Genomic DNA, 24,998 nt, shown 5'->3' on the forward strand with positions numbered 1-24,998 from the left:
TAAGCACAGGAGTGAGGATGATAGGGTATTTGGTGCCTTGAAAGTTTACTGACTATGCTTGAATGGCAAGTCAGTGTGTGCCGCCCCTTTTATGGCTGTCTGTCCTGGTGCTATATATCAGACAGCTGGGGATATCAGAGTACTTGTCAATCCCAATGTACTAGCACTACACCTGACTCCTACGGTGGTTGTTTTAACCCTGAGATTTAAAGGGAACCTATCAGCTCATTTTTCCACAATAAGCTGCAGCCACTGGCTTTCGGGGCTTATCTACAGCATTCTGTAATGCTGTAGATAAGCCCCTGATCTAACCTGAAAGAGAAATAAAACAAGTTTTAGTATACTCACCCAGGGGCGGAGCGGTCCGATGGGCGTTGCAGGTCCGGTGCCTTCCATCTTCTAGTGATGACATCTTCCTCCTTGCTTTGTATTGCGGCTCCTGCGCAGGCGTACTGATCTGCCCTGTTGAGGGCAGAGCAAAGTACTGCAGAGTGCAGGCGCCAGGAAAGGTCAGAGAGGTCCAGAGCCTGCACACTGCAGTACTTTGCTCTGCCCTCAACAGGGCAGATCAACACGCCTGCGCAGGAGCTGTGACACGAAGGAGGAGGACGTTATCGCTAGAAGATGGGAGGCACCGAACCCAGACCTGTGACGCCCATCGGACGAGACCGTCCACGGGTGAGTATAATAAATTTGTTTTTCTTCTCTTTCAGGTTAGATCGGGGGCTTATCTACAGCATTACAGAATGCTGTTGATAAGCCTCGAAAGGAGGTGGCCGCAACTTATTGCGGAAAAATGAGCTGACAGGTTCCCTTTAAATAAAGCTGTGGCCATTTTTGACAACCAAAATAATGTGTTTTGTGTATTTATTCTAGTGCCTAGGTTTACTGTAGTTATGGTTGTTTTAAGATGAAGTGGGGATCCATCCCATATCCAAAAGTCAAGAAAACACCAGAGCGATAGGCGGAGGAGGGAATGACTTTGGGAAGGGTGAATCTTTAACTCCTGCAGTTCTGTGTGTATAGCGGTGTAGATTTTAAGCAAGAGTGATGTTGCTTTAAGACTGATATGTTTGTGCCTGGTGTGTCACTGTGAGGAGGGTGGAGCATAGATCCTGAATAGATCCTGGGTTATGAAAACTGATAGATACCTGTCATGTGTGTACACGGCTATATTTGGGGCTCATAGTATTTTACTATTCAATAATATGACCCATTGTTTTGTGATTTGTGTCTGTTTTTTCAGACTTTTTAATTGTTTTTAACAAAGTGTTTGTCTGTGGTGTCACTTTAATAAAATTATTGAACTATTTGATTATTTGGTGGTGATCCCTATTTTTGTGCGTATACTTTTCTCGTATGTGTTTCAAGGACAAGTTAAGGTGGACTCATTTTAACTGATAGAGAAGGTAAAAATCTCATGGTGGTGAACAAGCTCGGCTTTGGTGGTCAGCCTCAAGGACATTGTAATGGTAACGTCAATCGGGGCGGGCACAGTGGTTTAGCACAGGAGTGAAGATAATAGGGTCATTGGTGCCCTGAAAGTTTACTGGCTACGCTTAAATGGCAAGCCAGTGCGTGCCACCCCTTTTAGGGCTGTCTGTCCTGCTGCTATATGTCAGACAGCTGGGGGTATCAAAGTACTTGTGAATCCCAACGTACTAGCACTTCACCTGACACCTACTGTGGTTGTTTTAATCCTGTGATTTAAATAAAGCTGTGGCAATTTTTGACAACCAAAATAATGTGTTTTGTGTATTTATTCTAGTGCCTAGGTTCACTGTAGTTATGGTTGTTTTAAGATGGAGTGGGGTTCCATCCCATATCCAAAAGTCATGAGTTTTTCCACAGATGGAATACGTACCCATTATAATCTATGGAGCTGTTAACAGCCTATGTGTTGCTGAAGCCGTTTTCAGCTGATCAGTGGGTCTGCTAGATGTTGGACCCCCACTGATCTCATACTGAAGACCTATCCAAAGAAAGTTTTGCATCTTCCCAGCATTACTGGGAAAGCAGATAACTGCTACTAGTGATCTAATGGCCGCAAATACCAGATCATAATTAGCTGTGTTCTGCATAAAAAGGACTGTTGAGAGGAAAAAGATCCCAGCTTCCTCAAGAAACAGAAAACAAAGAATAAAGTAAATTACAAGAAAAAAATAAAAAGTAACCAAAAAGCAGTAAAACATAAATAAAACATTAAAATAGAAAATACAAAAAATAAAAATAATTCAAAAAGCAAAAGAAATAAAACAATTATAAAAATCTCAGTCAAGCAACACACACAATGAAGCACCTTCTTTCGTGACTTGGATGTATTTTACATGGACACATTTTATACAGCATTTTTGCACACAGATACTTTTGAACCACTTACAGATTCCACATAACTTCTAAAGAAAGGAGAAGGGGCATGCTAGAAGAAAATAGTAATCCTTTTTTCCTGAGAGTTACATTGGTCATGGGGGTGGGTCAAAGTACACAGATTTGGTATTATTATGTATGGAAGACTGCGTGGATTAAAGAGAACATGTCAGCAGGTTTTTGCTATGAAATCTGAAGACAGCATATGGTAGGAGTTAAAAGACAGATTTCAGCTATGCCTCCCTTATGAAGTTCCGAAATTTTGTTCGCTTAAGGCCCCGTCACACTAAGCGATATCGCTAAAGCGTCACCGATTTTGTGACGCAGCAGCGATATTGCTAGCGATATCGCTACATGTGATACTTACCTTCGACCGGCTCCCCCGCTGGCTATCGCTGATCGCGCGAGAACGTCCTGGACCGTTTCTCTTTGGCTGCTTCGTGCTGGGCTTCCTGCTGGCGCCGACGAGCGACGCGTGGACGCGGGCGGGAGGACGTCTTCATCGCCACGTCTGACAGGTAAGTAACGACCGCAGACGGCTGCTACGTCGCTGGTGAGATCTGCCTGTTTGGCAGCTCACTAGCGACCATTTAGCAATGCACCAGCAATCCTGACCGGGTCGTATCATGGTCGGGAACGCTGGTGCATCGCTAAATGTGACAGGACCCTTACAATGATTGTTTTAGCACCAGTAGCTTATCATTGCTGTGACTAGCTTGTCTCCATCCTACACGCTCCCTCCTGTGATAGGCAGCTCATTGTCTATGGACTTTGTATATGGAGAGCCTGGTGTGGACATGGAGGGGCGGCTTTTCAGCTCTGCTTCATGCTAAATTAAAAAGCTCCGATTATGGGAGAAAGGCTGGACCCAGTAATCTACCATAAGTGATGCATCATTGGATTTGGCTTCTCTTTGCCTACATCAGGCTGCTCTCGAATAAGGTAGCAAAAACCTGCTGACAGATTCCCTTTGAAGTTGTGAGTTGCCACTTAAAACTGTCTGTTCCAACTTATGTTAAATTAAAAAACGAAAAGAATATTGTAGTTCCCACCACTCATATTTTTCCCCATTTTCACCATTTATAAAAGTTAAAAATGAAAGAATATCAGTTCTTCCTTGGTACCACAGAAAAGCCACCACTGTGCTCTGCCCCCCAAAAAGGGAAATATATATAAAAATTAAAATATTTATAAAAAATAAAATATTTGGACAAAGCTAAAATTAAATAAAGAAAAATAGATTGAAATGCATTGGAAGGCCTTGGTCTTAAAAGTGTCAAATGTACATAAAACAAGCGTTAAAACAAATCCACCCATCTGACTCCCTTCTACACCATTTGCTGTGCATTTGTACAATGATTATTCTGCTGTACATCACCAATAGATGAATATAAACATAAATACATATGTATATATGTGTATGTGTATTCTTCTCTATTCCAAACCACAAGAAAGACGAATGCTAAATTAGATATAAATACATGTTCCTCTGTAGCTTCTTTGGAGAAGTAGGAAGTGTCTTTGGATGAACAAGGTGAAGGAAGCCTTGGTGACCTGGCCTCGGCATTGCTGGCAATATACTCATTGCTCCTGAAATTGAAGAAAATAATTGTAGTATTAATATTTATATAACTGCTTATAGAAAATAAGTACACTATCAGGAGTATGCTCCTGGTAGTCACTATGGGTCTTAATGGGGAGTAAAGAATAAAGGTTGATTCATCATTTTGTGCAAAAAAATGTACAAATATTGAGCAAAAATGTTTTTGGCTTAGCTCCGACCTACGATACTTACTGTGAAAAAAGTATAATATGGCAGAAACGTGCACTAGATTACATTTCTGACGCTGTTGCTGAAAGGACAACCCTTTCTTAAAGGGGTGGTCTAAAATGCAAACATTAATTTTCATTCTAAATACATATCTCTTTCATTCCATACTCTAATATGCAAATTGTCTCTTCAGAAAGGAAAAGAATTTGTACTCTGGTGTCACCTGATGGAAGCAGGGATCCCACACATCAATATCTACCCTTTAATGAACATTGCAATATGACTTAGGATAAAAGCCAAATCAGAATCTCAATTTGCAGACATGGTGTTGCAGGTTATTGCCCCTCGTCAGTGCAAAGTATGAGAACTGATTTGGCTAGGTAAGAGGCTAAGATCAGGATCTAAGGGGTAAGGTTTCTCCTTGTGGGGAGTGACATGCCAGGTCTGGCATGCCAGTATGAGAAGACTTAAAGGCCTTGCATGCTTTGGGAAACAGGCAATTTGCATATTTAATTTCCCAGAGGAGCATGCAAGGTGTTTAAGTTTCCTCATACTCCACAAGGAGAAACCTTAGATCATAGCCTCTCACCCAGCCAAATCAGATCTCATACTTTGCACTGATGGGGGGCAATACCCTGAAACACCAAGTCTGAAAATTTAGATTTTTTTTGGCTTTTATCTTTAGTCATATCGCAAGGCTCGTTAAAGTGTTGATATTGATTTGTAGCATTGCTTCTTCTAATAGGTGGCACTAGAGTTCAAATCCTTTTGCTCTCTGAAGAGACAATTTGCTTATTTAATTTCTTAAAGGAGCTTACAACGTGTTTTAGTCTCCTCATACTGGCGTGCCACTCTCCACAAGGAGAAACCTTACCCCTTAGATCCATACCGTAATCCAAAAACAATTTTCTAATAAACTTGAATAAAAAAATTCCCTATATTTCCATAACTACATTATCCAACTGCTTGTCTTTGTGTTTTTTTATACATCCATTTTGATGACACTTGCATGCTGGGATACTCAAACGTCACTTGCAGGGGTGGCGCTGATCACTGCACCCTGAAAATTTGTCTGATAACACACACTCAGAGTGCGTTCTGTTGCCAGCTTGTTACTACTGATCTGAAGTGGAGAAAGAGCGCTGTTTCATTGTGCATATTCCAGATTGCACATTCTGCAGGGACAAGTCCAGCCCACTGATGGTGCTTCAGTTCAGGGAGGGGGCAGGGACTGTGGCAATGACCGCAGCCTCTGCCCCATATAACACTTTGTTTGAGTATCCCAGCATGCACTGTGATTCTTAAATGAAGCGTCATCAAAAAGGAAATGTAAAAAAAAAGAAAGAAAAGCAGCTAGACAATGTAGTTAGGGAAAGATAAGGAGTGTTTAGTTCAAATATATTAAAAATAGCTTAAATTATGGCATGAAATATATAGGGAATTAGGATGAAAATTATTTGGTGTTCAGACCACCCCTTTAAAGAGAATGTATTACCATGAAAATTTAAAGAAACAAAATAAAGTGGCACTCTGTAGCGCTATAGAATGCAAACATGAAAAATATGAAATTTGATTTGCATTAGTGTACTAGCAAATCGCCCTATTCCTATGGTGTTAGGCCTTCCCTGGCTAACTGTGCATAATTTGTTTAATGACTGGCAGTCCAGAGAAACAGTCAAGTGGAGTCATTTCCGCAAAAACAACTGACTAAGTACCATCATTTCTATTGTTTCCATTAAAAAACCATACATTCTTTTCTGTCTGATTTTGTGGATGTGTTCTAAGAAAAGGGGTGCCAGAAACTGCCTCCTCACCATGTGTATAATTGCCCCGTAAACTTGCTCCCTGTAGCGAAATTGCTCAAGACCAGATTATACAATCAGTCAGGCCCCGAAAGGCAGGTGATGAAAAATTACATCTCTGAGAGCCTTGCCAAGGGACACATTAGACCCTCCTCTTCGCCCGTAGTGGCGGGGTTTGCTAACTATTATCAGAAGTTTATCCAAAACTTCTCATCGATTGTCAAACTCCTCACCGACATGACAAAAAAAGGGATGGACTTCTTGAGATGGTCCGACTGCGCCCGTCAGGCATTTTCTTCGTTGAAGAAGTGCTTTTCCACTGCTCCTGTACTCATTCAATCCAATGTTTGCATCTGCCTCTCAACATTTTAGGGGCACACCATAGCTCGGCTCTTTCTGGTCATCCTGGTAGTAAAGCAACCTTGGACCTCCTTTCTCATCGTTTTTGTTGGCCAAGGTTGCATCGGGATATAGTCGACTTTGTGTCTTCCTGTAATGTTTGTGTGCTTTCGAAGATTGCACACACTCTTCTTCCAATAACCATACCTGACTGGCCATGGCCACATTTATCCATGGATTTTATTACAGATCTTCCTTCCTCCTCTGGTAATACTGTTATCTTAGTTGTGGTGGATAGGTTTAGTAAAATGACGCTCTTCATTGCTTTACCTGCTTACCTAACGCTAAAACCCTGACTCAGGTGTTCACGGGGTTCCCTCTGATGTGATGTCAGATCGGGGAACCCAGTTTGTTTCTAATTCTAGAGGACATTTTGTTCTCATCTGGGGATGCATCTAATCTTTTATTTTATGTCCCTTCCTCAAACCAACGGTCAGACTAATCGCCTAAGGCTAGTTTCACATTTGTGTTTGGAGGCGCAGCGTACGTTCGTCGTGAAGCTCCGCCCCAAGCAGTACCTCCTCCGGTCAGCTCCGCCTATGGCGCATGCCGCTGCATGTGGCCTGCGTACCCTATCTTTAACATTGGGTACGCAGGCCTCGCGAAGGTATGCGTTTGCCGCCGCATGCGTCGTTTTGACGGTGCGGCGACCGCACCAAAATGCAACACGTTGCGTTTTACACAGGTCGCTACACCGTCAAAACGAAGTATGCGGCAGTAAAATCATACCTGCGCACCCAATGTTAAAGGTAGGGTACGCAGGCCGCATGCAGCGGCATGCGGCCATAGGCGGAGCTGACCGGAGGAGGCGCGGGAGGGGACGGAGCTTCAGGGCAAGCGTCCGCTGCGCCTCTAAATGCAAATGTGAAACTAGCCTAAACCAAAGTTTGAAGACACACATCAGGTGTTTTGTGTTAGATAATCAGTGTAATATCCACACGTTATGAAGAATTCAAGGTATTAAACTTTAGATATGTTTTATTCTTCGTCCTCCAGCACACAGCATAACACTTGCATTCCCATGCTACCAGAAGTGAAACTGAAACTTCCTTTCTCATCCCTCGTCTCCACCCTCCAAGTCCCATAAGTCTGGCTTGCTTAACCCCTTAGCGACAGAGCCAGTTTGCAGCTTAATGACCAGGCCAATTTTTACAATTCTGACCACTGTCCCTTTATGAGGTTATAACTCTGGAACGCTTTAATGGATCCTGCTGATTCTGAGATTGTTTTTTCGTGACATATTGTACTTCATGTTAGTGGTAAAATTTCTTCGATAAGTCTTGTGTTTATTTATGAAAAAAACAGAAATATGGCAAAAAATTTTAAAATTTTGCAATTTTAAAACTTTAAATTTTTATGCCCTTAAATCAGAGAGATGTGTCACATAAATTTCTTAATAAATAACATTTCCCACATGTCTACTTTACATCAGCACAATTTTGGATGCAAAATTTTTTTTTTGTTAGGAAGTTATAAGGGTTAAAAGTTGACCAGCGATTTTTCATTTTTACAACAAAATTTACAAAGCCATTTTTTTTAGGGACCACATCATATTTAAAGTCATTTTGAGGGGTGTACATGACAGAAAATACCCAACAGTGGCACCATTCTAAAAACTAGACCCCTCAAGGTGCTCAAAACCACAATCAAGAAGTTTATTAACCCTTTAAGTGCTTCACAGGAACGAAAGGAATGTGGATGGAAAAAATTAACATTTAACTTTTTTTTGGAAAAAAATTACTTCAGAACCAATTTTTTTTATTTTCACAAGTGTTAAAAGAGAAAATCAACCACAAAATTTGTTGTACAATTTCTCCTGAATACGCCAATACCCCATATGTGGGGGTAAACCCCTTTTTCAGCACGCGGCAGAGCTCGCAAGGGATGGAGCACCGTTTGACTTTTTCAACGCAGAATTGGCTGGAATTAAGATCGGATGCCATGTTGCGTTCGGAGAGCCCTTAATGTGCCTAAACAGTGGAAAACTCCAACAAGTGACCCCATTTTGGAAACTAGACCCATTAAGGAACTTATCTAGATGTGTGGTGAGCACTTTGAACCTTCAAGTGCTTCACAGAAGTTTATAACGTAGAGCCGTGAAAATAAGAAATCCATTTTTTTTCCACAAAAATGATCTTTTCGCCCCCAAATTTTTATTTTTACAAGGGTAACAGGAGAAATCATACCCCCACAGTTATTATGCGATTTGTCCTGAGTACGCTGATACCCCATATGTGGGGAGGAACCACTGTTTGGGTGCATGGGAGAGCTTGGAAGGGAAGGAGTGCCATTTTGGAATGCAGACTTTGATGGAATGGTCTGCGGGCATCATGTTGCGTTTGCAGAGCCCCTCATGGGCCTAAACAGTGGAAACCCCCAACAAGTGACTCCATTTTGGAAACTAGACCCATGAAGGAGCTTATCTAGATGTGTGGTGAGCACTTTGAACCTTCAAGTGCTTCACAGAAGTTTATAACGTAGAGCCGTGAAAATAAGAAATCCATTTTTTTTTCCACAAAAATGATCTTTTCACCCCCAAATTTTTATTTTTAAAGGGTAACAGGAGAAATCATACCCCCACAGTTATTATGCGATTTGTCCTGAGTACGCTGATACCCCATATGTGGGGAGGAACCACTGTTTGGGTGCATGGGAGAGCTTGGAAGGGAAGGAGTGCCATTTTGGAATGCAGACTTTGATGGAATGGTCTGCGGGCATCATGTTGCGTTTGCAGAGCCCCTGATGGGCCTAAACAGTGGAAACTCCCAACAAGTGACTCCATTTTGGAAACCAGACCCAGGAAGGAACTTATCTAGATGTGTGGTGAGCACTTTGAACCTTCAAGTGCTTCACAGAAGTTTATAACGTAGAGCCGTGAAAATAAGAAATCCATTTTTTTTCCACAAAAATGATCTTTTCGCGCCCAAATTTTTATTTTTACAAGGGTAACAGGAATAATCATACCCCCACAGTTATTATGCGATTTGTCCTGAGTACACTGATACCCCATATGTGGGGGGGAACCACTGTTTGGGCGCATGGGAGAGCTCGGAAGGGAAGGAGTGCCATTTTGGAATGCAGACTTTGATGGAATGGTCTGCGGGCATCATGTTGCGTTTGCAGAGCCCCTGATGGGCCTAAACAGTGGAAACCCCCCACAAGTGACCCCATTTTGGAAATTAGACCCCCTAAGGAACTTATCTAGATGTGTGGTGAGCACTTTGAACCCCCAAGCGCGTCACAGAAGTTTATAAACGCAGAGCCGTGAAAATAAAAAGTCTTTTTTATTTCCACAAAAGTGATTTTTTAGACCTCAATTTTTAGACCCCCAAAGTTGGTAAATAGTGGAAACCCCTCAATTCTTGCTCCAACCCTAACCCCAACACACCCCTAACCCTAATCCCAACCCTAACCCTAATCCTAGTTCGCCCTAACCCTAGCCCAACCCTAGCCCTAACCCTAGCCCAACCCTAACCCTTAACCCTAGCCCAACCCTAACCCTAGCCCAACCCTAACCCTTAACCCTAGCCCAACCCTAACCCTAACCCTAGCCTAGCCCTAACCCTAGCCTAACCCTAGCCTAACCCTAACCCTAGCCTAACCCTAGCCTAACCCTAGCCTAACCCTTACCCTAGCCTAACCCTAGCCTAACCCTAACCCTAGCCTAACCCTAACCCTAGCCTAACCCTAGCCTAACCCTAACCCTAGTCTAACCCTAGCCTAACCCTAACCCTAGCCTAACCCTAACCCTAGCCTAACCCTAGCCTAACCCTAACCCTAGCCTAACCCTAACCCTAGCCTAACCCTAACCCTAGCCTAACCCTAACCCTAGCCTAACCCTAACCCTAGCCTAACCCTAGCCTAACCCTAACCCTAACCCTAGCCTAACCCTAATCCTTATGGAAAACTGAAAAAAAAAAATATTTTTTTTATTTCATTGTGTGCGCCTATAAAACGGGGGGGTTATGTACTATTTTTATTATTTTGATCACTATGATCGTTTATCATAGTGATCAAAATAATGAATGGAATCTGCCAGCCGGAGCCAGCAGATTCCCGGCGGGCGCACTGCGCATGCGCCCGCCATTTTCAAGATGGCGGCGCCCATCGGATGACGCCGGCGGGCGCGGGACCACCGGGAGGGGACGGAGGACAAGGGAGAGGTACCGGGAGGGGACCGGGGGGATCGGGGACCCTATTTCTCTATCCTCTGATGTGCGATCACATCAGAGGAAAGAGAAATTAAATGTAAAATCGCGGCTTTTTTTTTTTGCGGTCGCCGTTATAGGGTTAATAACGGCGATCGCAAAAGCGGGGGTCGGTAAAAACCGACCGATTCATGTTCTCTGGGGTCTCGGCTACCCCTGGCAGCCAAGACCCCGGAGAAAATCCGACACTGGGGGGCGCTATTCACTTAAATCACAGCGCCGTGAATTAACGGCGCTGTGGTTTAAGTACCCTTAATTACCGCCGTTAAAAGGCGTATCGGCGGTCGTTAAGGGGTTAAAGAGACAGATCTAATTATTATACATTACATCATCCCCTTTTTTTTTTTTTTTTTATAAATAATCTATATTACTGATAAATGCAACAACATGAAAACGTCCAAAGGAATCATATGTCCGTTTTGTCTTATTTGTTCAATTCTAAAACCAGAGAAACAAACAACAAAAAAAAACAAAACTGTAGTTACACTTCTTCAATAAGCCTCGATGGAGCTCTTCTCTCTCATGTAGGATAACGTCTGGGCTACTGGACGAACATTGTCATCCACATGAAGGTGTACTTGAGAGTCCTTTAGTTTTCCCAAACCACTAAATAGGGAGGGAAAGCTGTTCACCATAGTTTGTACATCCATATCCGCAGGGTCAGTTATGGTATGAATAATCTGGATGAGCCCTAGCTCCAAGGCAGTGTGATAGCTGAGAAGACAGCCTCCCGATCCTTGTAATGTGTGGAAAGTGGTTTTCTGCCTGTTTTCTTTATATTTAATTTCAGCATCAAATTGTCCCATTATAGCTAGAGGTGTTTTAGATCCATAAGGAAAGATTTTAGTCTGCACTTGTTGTAAGACTGGCCTTGTTTTCAATTGTTCATATGTAGTGCCATCTATGATATCCACTGAAGCTCCTGTATCTATTGTAAAGGTAATGTCAGTGTTGCAGATTGAGAGTGTAACACAGGGAGACTGTACTGAACCAGTGACAGAGGTAGTGAACACATAGTTTTCAGTCGCAGACATTTCTTCTGTGTCCTGATTTATCACTTTTACATCTGCAGATTTTGTCATAGGCAGCGGAGGCTTGTAGTGCGCTGATTTGCAAACAGCTGCAAAATGATTCCCTTTTCCACATTTACTGCAGGTTTGTCCCATAGCTGGACATTTGTTCTGGTGGTGAGGGAAATCCTGTCCACATCTATAACATTTCTTCTGTTTCTGGGCTTGTTTGTCTGGTAAATTTTTCTGTTTGAGATTAAGCACATGTAATTTATCCCCATTCTCCATTACGGTAGCCTGATGATCTGCTATTTCTATAGCACGGGCCATTTTGAGCAAATCATGTAGAGAGATATCCTGCTGCAGAGCCTTACGCCTTAGGTTATTAGACGAGCAGGTGACAATTATTTGAGTTAGGATTTCATCATCTACATCTGTAAAGGCACATCCATGTGCTAACTCTTTCAGCCGTGTGACATAAGTGTCTATGGACTCTTCTGGAAGCTGCTTGGCAATCCTGAATTTATATCTTTCATATCTGATGTTCTGTTTGGGGTTGAAGTAGCCAGTGAGAGCTTTAGTGCAGTTGTTGTATGTGTCTGTTTCTGCTGCAGGTAACGTACTGTATATGTCATAGACTCCTGTGCCTGCACAATGCAGGAGCAAAGCTCTCTTTCTTTTCTCTTCCTTTATGTCCATGGCTTCTAGGAAATTTTCAAATCTGTTTAGCCATTTTCTCCAGTTATGGGAGAGATTAATGACATCAGTCATATCAAACTGTGGGTATGTGTGCAAGTAGTCAGCCATGATAGAGTCTCTCAGTGGTGCTGGCGTGTGAAGCGGTAAAATATAGTCTGTACTCACAGCAGGAGGTGATTATATCCCATCCTCGTCGCCAGTTGTAATATCCACACGTTATGAAGAATTCAAGGTATTAAACTTTAGATATGTTTTATTCTTCGTCCTCCAGCACACAGCATAACACTTGCATTCCCATGCTACCAGAAGTGAAACTGAAACTTCCTTTCTCATCCCTCTTGTCTCCACCCTCCAAGTCCCATAAGTCTGGCTTGCTTAAAGAGACAGATCTAATTATTATACATTACAATCAGGTTGGTCATCTTTTTTACTATTAGTTGAATTTGCTTTAAACAATAAATCGTTGTCGCAGTGAGTCCACTGGCAAGTCACCATTTTTTTAGAGCATATTGCTTCCATCCACAGTTATGTGCCTTCAGTAAAGATGAGTCTTCAGATACTCCTGGGGCGGAATGATTTTCTAAATCACTCTCCTCTGTATGGCAAGGGGTTCAGAACAACAAAAGTCAGGGGGTACAGATACAAACGAATTGCTTATATGAAACAGTTTTCAGGTCAGGACTTAGGAGTCAATGATTTTATTTGCTTGTCTACCAGAAATATTAAACTAAAAATTCCTTCCTGGAAATGAGGTCCTAGGTTTATTGGTCCTTACAAAGTGGTCGCCGCAATTAACCCTGTGGCTTTTCATTTTGAGCTTTCTCTAACTCTCAAAATCCACAACGTTTTCCACAGGTCATTGCTCAAAAAATATGTAAGGCCTGTGGAGACGTCATCCTTGCTGCCCTCACTGGTTATTTTTGATGGTAATTTGGAGTCCCAGGTGGCAAGAATTGTGGATTCCCATATGGTTCGTCGCTCTTTACAATACTTGGTACACTGGAAGGGGTATGATCTTGAGGAGAGGATGTGGGTACCGGCATCATAGGTTAATGCCAGTAAACTAATTTGGTCCTTTCATGCAGCCCATCTGGATAAATCTAGTCCTGAGGGTTCAGTGGCTCCTCGAAGAAGGGGAGGGTACTGTCACGAAGGTGTCATGTCCCCCTGGGAGACCAGAGGCGTTAGAAGGTCACAAAGGGTAATGAATCACAGGTCCTCTTTAGAGACTGTGTGATTTGTGTCCTATTTTAAATGGATTTCCTTTAAAGCAGTGCTGAATGGGTTAAGGACTTTTTCCCATGCTGGGTGGGAACATTCAGCATGCTTGCTCTCAGCTGCAGATATCATTTCCTCTCCCTACATATAACAGCCCTGGGCTTATCTTTCTTGACAGTGAAAGAATCTTCTTCTTGTATGTTTTGAGGTGTGCAATGTTGTAGTTGAGATTAGTTGCTGGAGAGTTTTGTGTGCAGTTGTTTTGCGAGTGTTTACCTCCTCGTACTTATTCCTATTTAGCTTGTTTATTCCTCCCTTTCCTTGTCATCCTCCCTATTTTTGGTGATTGTTTTGTATGATAGTGGTTTTCAGTTATCCCTATCTTTGTGTCTTTTTTCCCTTACATTTCTGTCCCATGCCTCATGGGGTTCAGAGGAGACAGATTAGGGTTTGACAGGAGAATAATAAGGTTGGAGACCCAGGCCGCTCTACCATCAAGAGTACCAATGGGACAGGGACAGTTAGGGTCCCAGTTCCAGGGACAGTTTTAGGCCCCTCTCCATTACTTCACACCATCACAAAATGACAGAAAGAGCAGAGGTGATGACATCTCTGGAATGGCGCCGGTGTTGGAGGTGAGGATTTGTTATTTTCAGTTTACATGGGGGAATATAGCTTTTAAGAAAGGGCTGTCTGAGTAGTGGATAAGCCCTTTAATTTGCTACTGTTGCCCATGCACATTGATATTATGTATTCCAGAAAATACAAGTCATGATTAGTTGTTGAAGGGGGTGTTGCCATCTTATAAAGTGATGATATATCACAAGGTATCAAACTTTTATGTCATCCTATAATCTACAGCAGCGTTCTCCAACTCCAATCCGCAAGAGCCACCAACAGGTCAGGTTTTAAGGATTTCCTTAGTATCACCCAGGTGGTGGAATTTTATTGCCTGTGCAGGTGAGCAGATCTCACCTGTGCAATTTTAAGGGAAATCCTGAAAACATGACCTGTTGGTGGCTTTTGAGGCCTGGAGTTGGGGAACACTGATCTACAGTATTGTGTGCTCATGGTGCTATATACTGTAGAAAAGGAAGTTTACCTGAGATCAGGTGTGTTTTAGGCTTCCTGCACAAAGGATGATTTTTTTGTCAGCATAAGTTTTGTGGCAGATTTTGCCACAAATCCACACAATTCAAGAGGTTGTTCACTACTTTATCATTGATGACCTATCCTTAGATCAATGTATGATCGGGTGAAGTCCGACACCCGACACCCCCGCCGATCATCTGTTATTGATTTGAATAAGAGGTGGATGTGCAGTATCAAGTCTTGGCCACTGTCAGAAGACAGCCAGCCACGCCAGTGAGTATTTCCAGCCAACTGCGATGACATCTGATCGACAGGGGTGTCGGACCCCGACTGATCAGACATTGATGACCTATCCTAAGGATAGGTCATCAGTGCTGAAGTAGTGGACAACCACATTAAATGTTTGTGAATAAGGATGTTTCAGGGCGCTTCCTTCAGACGATCCGTAACCCAATTTGGAATAAGAGGGTTATATCGTCAAAGAACCAAGTATCTCTGATGTTAAATCAGATGATATTTTATTAGCAATGTACGGTATATCAAATACAAAATTTTATAAAAGACAATAAAAAATTATTTAAAAAACACAACACGTTTCAACCATGTAGGCCTTCATCAGGTATATAATAAAATTATTTTGTTAGAAGCTATTTATACCCTACTTTCATTGCTGATGGGTGTGGTTGTACTAACTAAGGAACCAATCACTATCTATCAAACTCTTTAGCAGTTTGAGTACATATATTATAACTTCATCCCCACAGCTCTTTTTGACACTGTGGAAAACAAACAGATACAACCCATGGAATTATCCTCTCAAGATATCTTCACATGGTCGCATGCACAGGACATTTTCAGTCTGGATTTTCTAGAAGGACAATCTGCTGTATATTACAGAAAAAGCATGGTGGATAAAATTGTAGTAAATTGATTTGTGCTGTGGCTTTATAATCTGTATTCTGCCTATTGATGCTGCAGATTTTCATAATTGATTTCACCTTTTGCGGTTCAAAAGGTGAAATCTGATGTAAACTCGTGGGATATCATGCTATGGTGTGGAGTTTGCTGCTGCAGAATCACTGTGGACCTTTTGGGATAAGTTAATGTTTACACGTAGGAGATTTGCTTCAGATTTTTCTACAGTATGTAAAAAAAAAAAAAAACCTTTTACAAAAATCTGTAGATTTTGCTGAGGATTTGCTGCAGATTTCACCCTCTGCATTTCAAGAAGTGGAATTTGCTATGAATTTAGCACATAATTAACAAGCAGAAGATTTTAAAATCCAAAAATCCACACTGCGCTTAAGTCTGCTCAGAAATTTTCAGCACACTGTAAATGAGATAAGTTAAAATTTTATTTAATTATCTAGTTCTGCATTACATTGCAGATTTGCCTCACAAATATGTGGCTATAACACTTTTTTGCAGACTCTGCTAAACAAAATTGTCAACCAAATCCACAATGTGGAGAATAATGAAAATTATACAGGAGAAACTGAAAAATAAATGTGATTTTCTATTTCATAGATCACAATCCACACTGATAATCCACATTAAAGTGTAGACTTCAGTTCAATGACGAAATTATGCTAAATAAATCTGCAGCAAAGTCACAACTGAATATTTCAAATTGCTACAAGTTTCAAATGAGTCAAAATATGAATTTGTCTTGTCTGAACTTCGATTTACAGAGCTAGCCACAGTGTGCCCTTCTATAATGTGTCAGCTCCATATGCCCTCTATATACTGTAGTGACAGCCACAGTGTGCCCCTCTATAATGTGCCAGCTTTATGTGCCCTCTATACAGTGTCAGCCACAGTGTGCCTCACTCTATGTGCTGTGACAGGGTCATGGCACTGTATGTGAGGGGAGCTATCTATCTATTATCTGAAACCCATAAGTTTCTCTCCAGCATGCTATGCGCAGAAGGGGTTAACCAGCCATATCAAGGGTCTGTTTTTTTTTGAGTAGATGAGAGATGGGCAGAACGCTTGCTCATCATATCTCCACCTCAAGGATGTGGCTGGCAGAGTTAAATGTCCATCTACTGTGTTTTCTGTGCTGTATGTCAGGAGGAAAGATGTCTCCAGAGGCAAGCTCTGGAGGGAGCTGAAGTATGTGGCGTCCCAGAGGGCTGGAGCCACCCTGGGAAAGACTTTTTGTTATGGTCTTTTTATTTTCATTTGTGCCAGAAAGGCTGTTTTGTGGTATTACTTTGTTTTGTGGTTTTTGAAGCAATAAATCATGCAGAGATTTTAACACCAAGTGTTCCTGTATATTCCTTGGGGAGCAGCTGTGTGAGCTGACCTGCCACAAGTGGAGTTTTGGATGCGGGCAAAGAACAAGGAACACGGGTAACAGCATGGAGGACCTGATTAAGCATCTGGTGAATGCACAGCAGCAACAACTGGCACATCAGGAGATGAGAAAGCTGCTGATCCAGTAGATGCAACAGCAGCATCAGCAGCAGCTAAAGCAACAGCAGCAATACTAATAGGACCAGTTCAGACAACAGCACCAGCAGATTGAGTTGCTTGCCGAGGCGGCTTGTGGGAGATCGGAAGCCCATTCCACAAGTCTAAGTGAAGACACTTACGACCGGAAGGCAGTAAGACAAGCAATGCAGAAAATGATGCCGCGTGAAGATGTAGAGGCATTTTTGACTGTTTTTGAATGGGTTGCAGAGCGGGAGAAGCTGCCCCAGTGCAGTGGGTGGTGGTCCTGGCCCCCTATCTGGCAAACCCCAAAAAGCTTATTATGACTTAGCCTTAAAAGATGCCCGGGAGTATGACAGGTTAAAAACAGAAAAATTGACATGCTCAGGGGTCACTATGTCTGTCAGAGCACAAATGGCTCATTACTGGGCGTATTATGGTGACAAACTTCCCCGCTCTCATATGTTTGACTTATTGTATTTGGTTCAAAAATTATTGCAGCCAGAGTCCTACACTTCAGCCCAGATGGTCGAGCGGGTGGTCATGGACAGATTTATTCACTTCCTCCCTAGGTTGGCGCAGACCAGGGTGGCCCAGGGAGACCCCCGGAAAGCAGATGACCTGGTGGGCCTCGTAGAAAGGTACCAGGTGGGCAAGAGGTCCCTAAGGAAGCCGGGGGTGGTGCATCTCCATATTGGGGTACCCAACAGAATCCCGAGTCACAAAAGAGGGGTAGTAGAGCCACCACTGGGGGGAGTTCGAGATCCAAAGGAGTTACTGAGGGCTTGCCAAAGGTTGTGGGTAAAGACTTGGATTGCTGGAGATGCCACGGCCTTGGACACATAGCCGCCCGTTGTCCCATGTCCTCCGAGCAGATGGACTGCAGCCTAGGGAGGCGCTGTTCATACTATGGGTATCCCACCTGAAGTGTTGACTATCAGCCTGGAGAGGGGCAGAAGGTATGTCCCATGACCATAAATAGGGTTCTGGTGTCAGGACTTTAGGACTCAGGGAGTTTGGTAACCCTGATAAGAGCCATTCTCTCCCACCAGTTGATCCCAGGAAAACACGTGGGCGTCCGCTGTATCCACAGGGTTGCAAAAGACTACCATATCTCCAGAGTGTAGATGAAAACGAGCCGGGATACTCATGAGGTCGGGTTTGTCAAAGACTTGTTATACCCCTTGATAATCGGGTGGGATTTCAGCCTGTTTTGGGACTTGTGGGGAAAGGCATGGGATACTGAAAATGACTCAGACAAGAGCCAGCTCAACCCTGATGAATCCCCATCACAGTTGGAGGTGCATATGTTCCCCTTGTGTGTCCTGGCTGGTGATGACGACGATACAGTGACCAGTGAGGCCGAGGTTACTGAACTAGTGGTTTCCAGGGGAAATTTTGGGACTGATCAAATGCAGCATCTTACTCTAAAAAGGAGCATTTGAAAATGTGTCCATGATAGATGAGGTTTCTCAAGAGTCGGGGGCTTACACCAGGTTCCGAAGCTTTACAATCAATGGCGAGTTATTGTATCAGGTGACCACACTAAGGCGAGGTGAGATAGTAGAGCAGCTGTTGGCTCCAGGACAATACCCACAGAAGGTTTTAGACATGGCCCATTCACAAGTTTTGGGGGGACATCTGGGGGTAGAGAAAACACGGGAGAGAATAATGCAGGGGTTCTATTGGCTGGGATGTTACTGGGAGATCCTGAATTATTGTAGGTCCTGCCCCACCTGCCAGATAACTACTCCCTTTGCTCACTTACGAAGTTCCCTAGTCCCATTACCTGTAATAGAGGTCCCATTTAAGAGAATTGCCATGGACCTAGTAAATCCTCTACTTGAGTCTGCACAAGGGCATCAATACATCCTAGTGGTCATGAACTATGCGACCCGGTACCCTGAAGCAGTACCACTAAGTAACTCTTTGGCCAAGAGTATCGCTGGTGAACTTGTCTATACTTTACCTAGGACGGGTCTGCCGAAGGAGATTTTGACAGACCAGGGAACCCCTTTTTTGAGCAAGGTGATGAGAGAGCTATGTAAAGGTCCTTCAGATTGCCCAGCTTCGAACCTCAGTCTACCAACTGAAGACAGATGGCCTAGTAGAGCGCTTCAATAAAACCTTCAAGTCCATGCTCAAGAAGGTAATTGAAAAGGACGGTCGAGACTGGGACTATCTGCTTTCGTTTTTTCACTTCTCCATCAGAGAAGTTCTTCAAGCCTCCACTGGCTTCTCGCCAAGGAACCGTGGGAAGGCGAGGTCACGCCACACCGAAGTATCATAGAGCTTGTCGCCCAGTTGTAGGAAAGGATGTGACGGGAGTATTCTCCAGAGCAAGGAGGGACAACAGGCCTGGGAACGATCCAACAGATTTATTGACCAGAAAACAGGAACAACACGAAGGTAATTTGCAGAGTCCCAAAATAAGTCCACAGGAAACTGATTCGGGGGCACCTCCCGACAATCCTTGTGCCAGATCACAAAACCATAGTCCTTTAAGAGTCCCAGAAATCCACCACGATAACACAGAGGCCGAGGCTTCCTCAGACAGCCTCGTCCTTCTCTTTTAGCATCCAACTCACATCTGATCTTAAAACAAGAATGTATTGTCAGGGCTCCTGGGATCAGCCCATCTGAAGGGGGGTAGGGGTCACACCTACTATTCAATGGTTTGGTCCATCAGAAGATTCTAGAAATGTAAGGGCTCCACTGAGTCTACAGGGTGTGTATTGCAGGTTATCTTCTGCTTAGGAAATCAGTAGCCAAAGTTCCACTAGCTGTTGACACAGGCCTAAATTAGATTATGGTCCAGGTACATCACAAGACATTGCAAAGCATTGGGGGAAGGAGACATGGTTAATTTACAGCAAATGAACCAGAGAAAAGTTAAATGACATATTATACAAAATACAGGACAGGGCAAGACTACAAATCATGACAATCCCTTCCCCTCCCAATTTGTGTACGTACTAGGGACCTCTACAGGTCACTGGTTAAGTACACACAGGCATGGCTGACAGGACTCAGGGCTCCTCTTGCCTGGACAGTCCATCTGCATTTTGGTGTTGGCTGCCTCTTCTATACTGTATGGTAAAGTTATAGGGCTGCAGTGCCAGGCTCCATCGTAGTAAGCGTCCATTGTCCCCAGAGACTCTGTTCAGCCAGGTGAGGGGATTGTGATCAGTAACCACAGTGAATTCTCGTCCATACAGATACGGCCTTAGTTTCCTAAGGGCCCACACTACAGCCAGACATTCTTTTTCAACAGTTGCATAGGCCACTTCTCGGTCCAGCAGTTTCCGGCTGAGGTAGGCAATGGGGTGCTCGTCCCCAGCTGCATTCACCTGGCTGAGTACAGCTCCCAGTCCATAAGCAGAGGCGTCCTTCTGCACAATGAATCTCCTCTTGTAGTCTGGAGCAGCCAGAACAGGGTCACAGACCAGAGAGTCCTTCAGCTGGTTAAAAGCCTCATCACAGGCTGGAGTCCAGATCACCAGCCGGGGCATCGTTTTCTTGGTCAGGTCGGTAAGAGGCTTGGCCACAGTGCTGAAATGAGAAACAAATTTTCGGTAATAACTGGCAGTGCCCAAAAAAGCCATACCTTGTTTCTTAGTTTGGGGTACAGGCCAGTCTCTAATAGCCTGGATTTTGGCAGGTTCGGGACGGAGCTTCCCTCCTCCTACTCTATGCCCTAGGTACTGGACTTCACCCATCCCCAATTGGCATTTATCTGGTCAAATGGTTAGGCCTGCTGCAAGAAGCAGGTCAAGAATAACGGCTACTTGGTTCAGATGTTCCTCCCACGTCTGGCTGAAGATGGCGATATCATCCAAGTAGGCACAAGCAAAGTCACCACATCCCCGGAGGATCTGGTCCACCATTCTCTGGAAGGTGGCCGGGGCATTCTTCATTCCAAAGGGCATATTTAGGAATTCATACAGACCAAAGGGGGTTATAAAAGCGGACCATTCTCTCCCCTCCTCCGTCAGAGGGATTTGCCAGTATCCCTTACTGAGATCAAAGATAGTGACATATCGGGATCCAGCCAGTCGGTCTAGAAGTTCGTCAATACGAGGCATTGGGTAAGGATCACTGACGGTATGGTCGTTTAGTCGTCGATAGTCCACACAAAATCGAGCACTCCCATCCTTCTTGGGTACTAACACCACAGGAGAGGCCCAAGGGCTATGGGAGGCCTGGATTACCCCAAGCTGTAACATCTCCTCCAGTTCGTGCTGCATGGTGTTTCGACCTGATTCAGGTACCCGGTAAGGAGCCTGTTGTATGGGACGGATGCCCTGAGTGTCCACATGATGTTGGGTGACGGTGGTTCGACATGGTTGGGATGAGAAAGCAGCATGTCTCTGTTGAAGCACTCCCAGCATCTGGTTTTTCTGTAAGGAATCCAGGTGATCTCCCAGAGGAACCTGTTCCACAGTGGATGGGGCTCTCGCTGCTTCCACGAGATCAGGTAGGGAGTCCTCATCCTCTTGACTGTCCTCTGAAGCTAGCCGACAGCTTGCTATCATTGGAAGGGTCCGGTCATGGTACTCCTTAATCATATTCACATGGACAGTCTTTTGTCTTAGCCCCTGATCATCTAAAGCAAGAAGGTAATTGGTGTCATTCAGTTTTCTGAGAACCCGGAAGGGACCCTCCCATGTTGTCTGCAGTTTATTCTGCGGATGGGGAACAATCATTAAGACCTGTTGTCCTTCTACAAACTCCCGACAATCCTTGTGCCAGATCACAAAACCATAGTCCTTTAAGAGTCCCAGAAATCCACCACGATCACACAGAGGCCGAGGCTTCCTCAGACAGCCTCGTCCTTCTCTTTTAGCATCCAACTCACATCTGATCTTAAAACAAGAATGTATTGTCAGGGCTCCTGGGATCAGCCCATCTGAAGGGGGGTAGGGTTCACACCTACTATTCAATGGTTTGGTCCATCAGAAGATTCTAGAAATGTAAGGGCTCCACTGAGTCTACAGGGTGTGTATTGTAGGTTATCTTCTGCTTAGGAAATCAATAGCCAAAGTTCCACTAGCTGTTGACACAAGCCTAAATTAGATTATGGTCCAGGTACATCACAAGACATTGCAAAGTATTGGGGGAAGGAGACATGGTTAATTTACAGCAAATGAACCAGAGAAAAGTTAAATGACATATTATACAAAATACAGGACAGGGCAAGACTACAAATCATGACAAAGGATCGCGAAAGAAATGCCTATTGTGAAGGAGCATCTTCTTCAAGTACAGGAGACGCAGGCAAGGGTGTATAACCGATAAGCGAAGCTGAGGCAATTCAGTCCATGTGCTAGTCCTTATCTCCACAGTAGTTCCTAGCCAAGTGGCAAGGCCCATATGAGGTGGTCGAAAAACTGGGAGAGGTGAATTACAAGATACACCAGTCAGGTCGAAGGAAGCCACATTAAATATATCACGTGTACTTGCTCAAGTCATGGCAAGACTGGGAATCGCTGGAAATCCCTTTCCTGGCAGCCAGTCACAGTAGACGATGTCACAATTGCAGAGTCTCTAACGCCGGCCCAGAGGCAACAATGTCTAGAGCTGCTGTAGCAGAACTGGGACCTGTTCTCATTGTTGCCAAGGCATATGCAAGTGGTGAACTATGACTTGTTGACAGAGACGCATGTAAGGGTGAACCTCAAGCCCTATAGAATTCCCAATAAAACAAATAAAGCAGCACTCTGTAGCGCTATAGCATGCAAACATGGAATATGAAAATTTAATTGGATTAGTACACTAGAAATATGAAAAATTGAGAATGCTTAGCGCATAAATTGGCCAATTCATGTGTACCAGGCAGCCACGATAAGACAATTCTCGCTGCCAGGACGTAATGCCAATCCTCTCTTAGGCCAGTTTCACATTAGCATTTGATTCTGGAGCCTAGACCAAGTGGTTAGCCTGATCGAGCATTGTACGGCCACCCAGGACTTCATATGGGACCCTGCCCCACTGCGGCTATCACGCCAGCCCCTGCAAGTCGAGGAACCTGGGAAAAGGACACAACTCTCTACTGGGGTCAGCCAGAATCAAGCCTATACTGGGGGGTACCCCGGAGTGAGGGGGCAGGCGACCAGTTTCCCCTAAACCAGCCTCATTGACTAGCGGTGTTACTGCTATCAGGTGCTGGCGGTGGCAAGGGTCAGGACATGTGGCTGCCAACTTCCCCATGACTGCTGAACCAATGGACTGTGGGTTTACGTCCCGGGTATCAATGTATGCCCAGGCCGTCTTAGATTGCGGACACCATCCCCCCAGCAGGTGAACTCCATCAGTGCCAGGTACACGGAAACGGACACAGGTCAGAGGCTCCCTTGGTCTCAGGGAGCCTAGTGATGCTTGTCCATAAGTCACTGATCTCCGGGTTAGAACCCACTGGGCGAAATGTTGGAGTCATTTGTATTCATAGAGAACTCCACGAGTATCCAACTGCAGAGGTTGCCTTTTCCACAACGTGTGGGGGAGGTTAAACATGTGGTGGCAGTGGTGAAGACCCTCCCTTATGGGACTGTTTGGGGAAGAGACTTGTTCCTGCTCTAGTCCCTATGGGAGAGTAAAATTAGCCCTTCCAAGGTAAATGTCTATTTTGGCATGAAACCTGATGATCCCGAATCTGGGATAATGTAGGGGTCACCCTCATAGGGAAAGAGTGTGAACACAATAGGTTTCCCCTAGGAGGAGTTGGCATGAGAGGTCGAGGAGACCTCATGAATCTAGGAGCTGGCAGTCTCCCAGGGAACGTTTGGGACAGCTCAGCTCCAGGCTCTCACCCTGACCCAAGCCCAGGAAAGGGTGATAAAGGTAAATGGGGTGGCTCAGCAAGCGGTGGCAGAAGCGTTTTTTCCACGTATGGCAATCAACCAGGAATGTCTATATCGGGTTGACAAAATACAAGATGAAGTACTAGAACAACTGGCAGTACCCCAATCATAGCAGTGCTCAAGATGGCCCACAAATATATCCAGGGTGGTCATCTAGGGATTAAAAAGACACAAGAGCGAATTCTGCAGCAGTTATTTTGGTCCAGGATTTATGCTGAGGTGCAAGGTTTTTGTGAGTTTTGCCCAGAGTGTCAGCTGACCACACCCACAGCAAGTTTCCGTAGCCCATTGGTTTCTCTGCCTATTATAGAGGTACTTTTCGATCGAATTGCTATGGATCTGGTTGGCCCCATTTTAAAGTCAGCTCGTGGCCACTAACACATATAAGTGGTCTTTACCCGGAGGCAATTTTGCTTTATCACACCTCGGCTAAAGTTATTGCCTGGGAGCTGTTTGCCGTGTTCTGCTGCCTTGGGCTACATATGGAGATCGTTACGGAACAGGGGACTTCTTTTCTGTCCAAGGTGATAAAGGAACTGTGCAAGCTGCTCCAAATTAAACAGTTGCAAAAGTTGGTGTACCATCCACAGACCAATGGTCTAGTGGAAAGGTTTATCAAAACCCTAAAATCTATGCTAAAGATGGAATGGATTAGGATATGTTACTGCCCATAGGATAATGGACATAGTTTTAGAACCCCATCAGAAGTATGCGTCAGCGTATTTGGATGATATTACCATCTTTAGTACCGAATGGAATACCCACTTGTCCCAGGTGCAAGCGGTAGTGGATTTGCTCTGAGCCGCAGGCTTTACGGCAAATCCCCAAAAATGTGCAATAGGTCTCAAGGAAGCCCGGTTCTTGAGTACGTGATTGGTTATGGGGTTATCAAACCCCAAATAAACAAAATCAAGGCCATACAAAACTGGACCCGTCCTTTTATTACAAAACAGGTAATAGCGTTCCTCGTCATCATTGGATATTACCGACGGTTTAACCCTAATTTTACTGGGAGATTAGCACCCTTGACCGATCTCTTAAAGAGAATGAAATCGGTCATGGTTCGATGGAACCCCTATGCAGAGGAAGCATTCCAATCCATGAAGTTGGCGCTGTGTGGACAGCCTGTTCGCACC

General features: G+C 44.2%; 1 protein-coding gene across 1 annotated transcript in view; it reads right to left on the reverse strand.

Annotated features, from left to right (window-relative positions):
- Window positions 1-24,998, reverse strand: part of TTC29 (tetratricopeptide repeat domain 29) — a 454,195-nt gene that overhangs the window by 423,984 nt on the left and 5,213 nt on the right. Inside the window, exon 2 of the mRNA XM_073576236.1 lies at window positions 3,849-3,957. Within this exon, the coding sequence (XP_073432337.1) occupies window positions 3,849-3,952 (104 nt within the window). The 5' untranslated portion in view covers window positions 3,953-3,957. The remainder of the gene's footprint in view (window positions 1-3,848; window positions 3,958-24,998) is intronic.

Source organism: Dendrobates tinctorius, unplaced genomic scaffold, assembly GCF_039654945.1.
Source record: "Dendrobates tinctorius isolate UK_male_01 unplaced genomic scaffold, ASM3965494v1 ptg000008l, whole genome shotgun sequence".
NCBI lineage: Eukaryota > Metazoa > Chordata > Amphibia > Anura > Dendrobatidae > Dendrobates > Dendrobates tinctorius.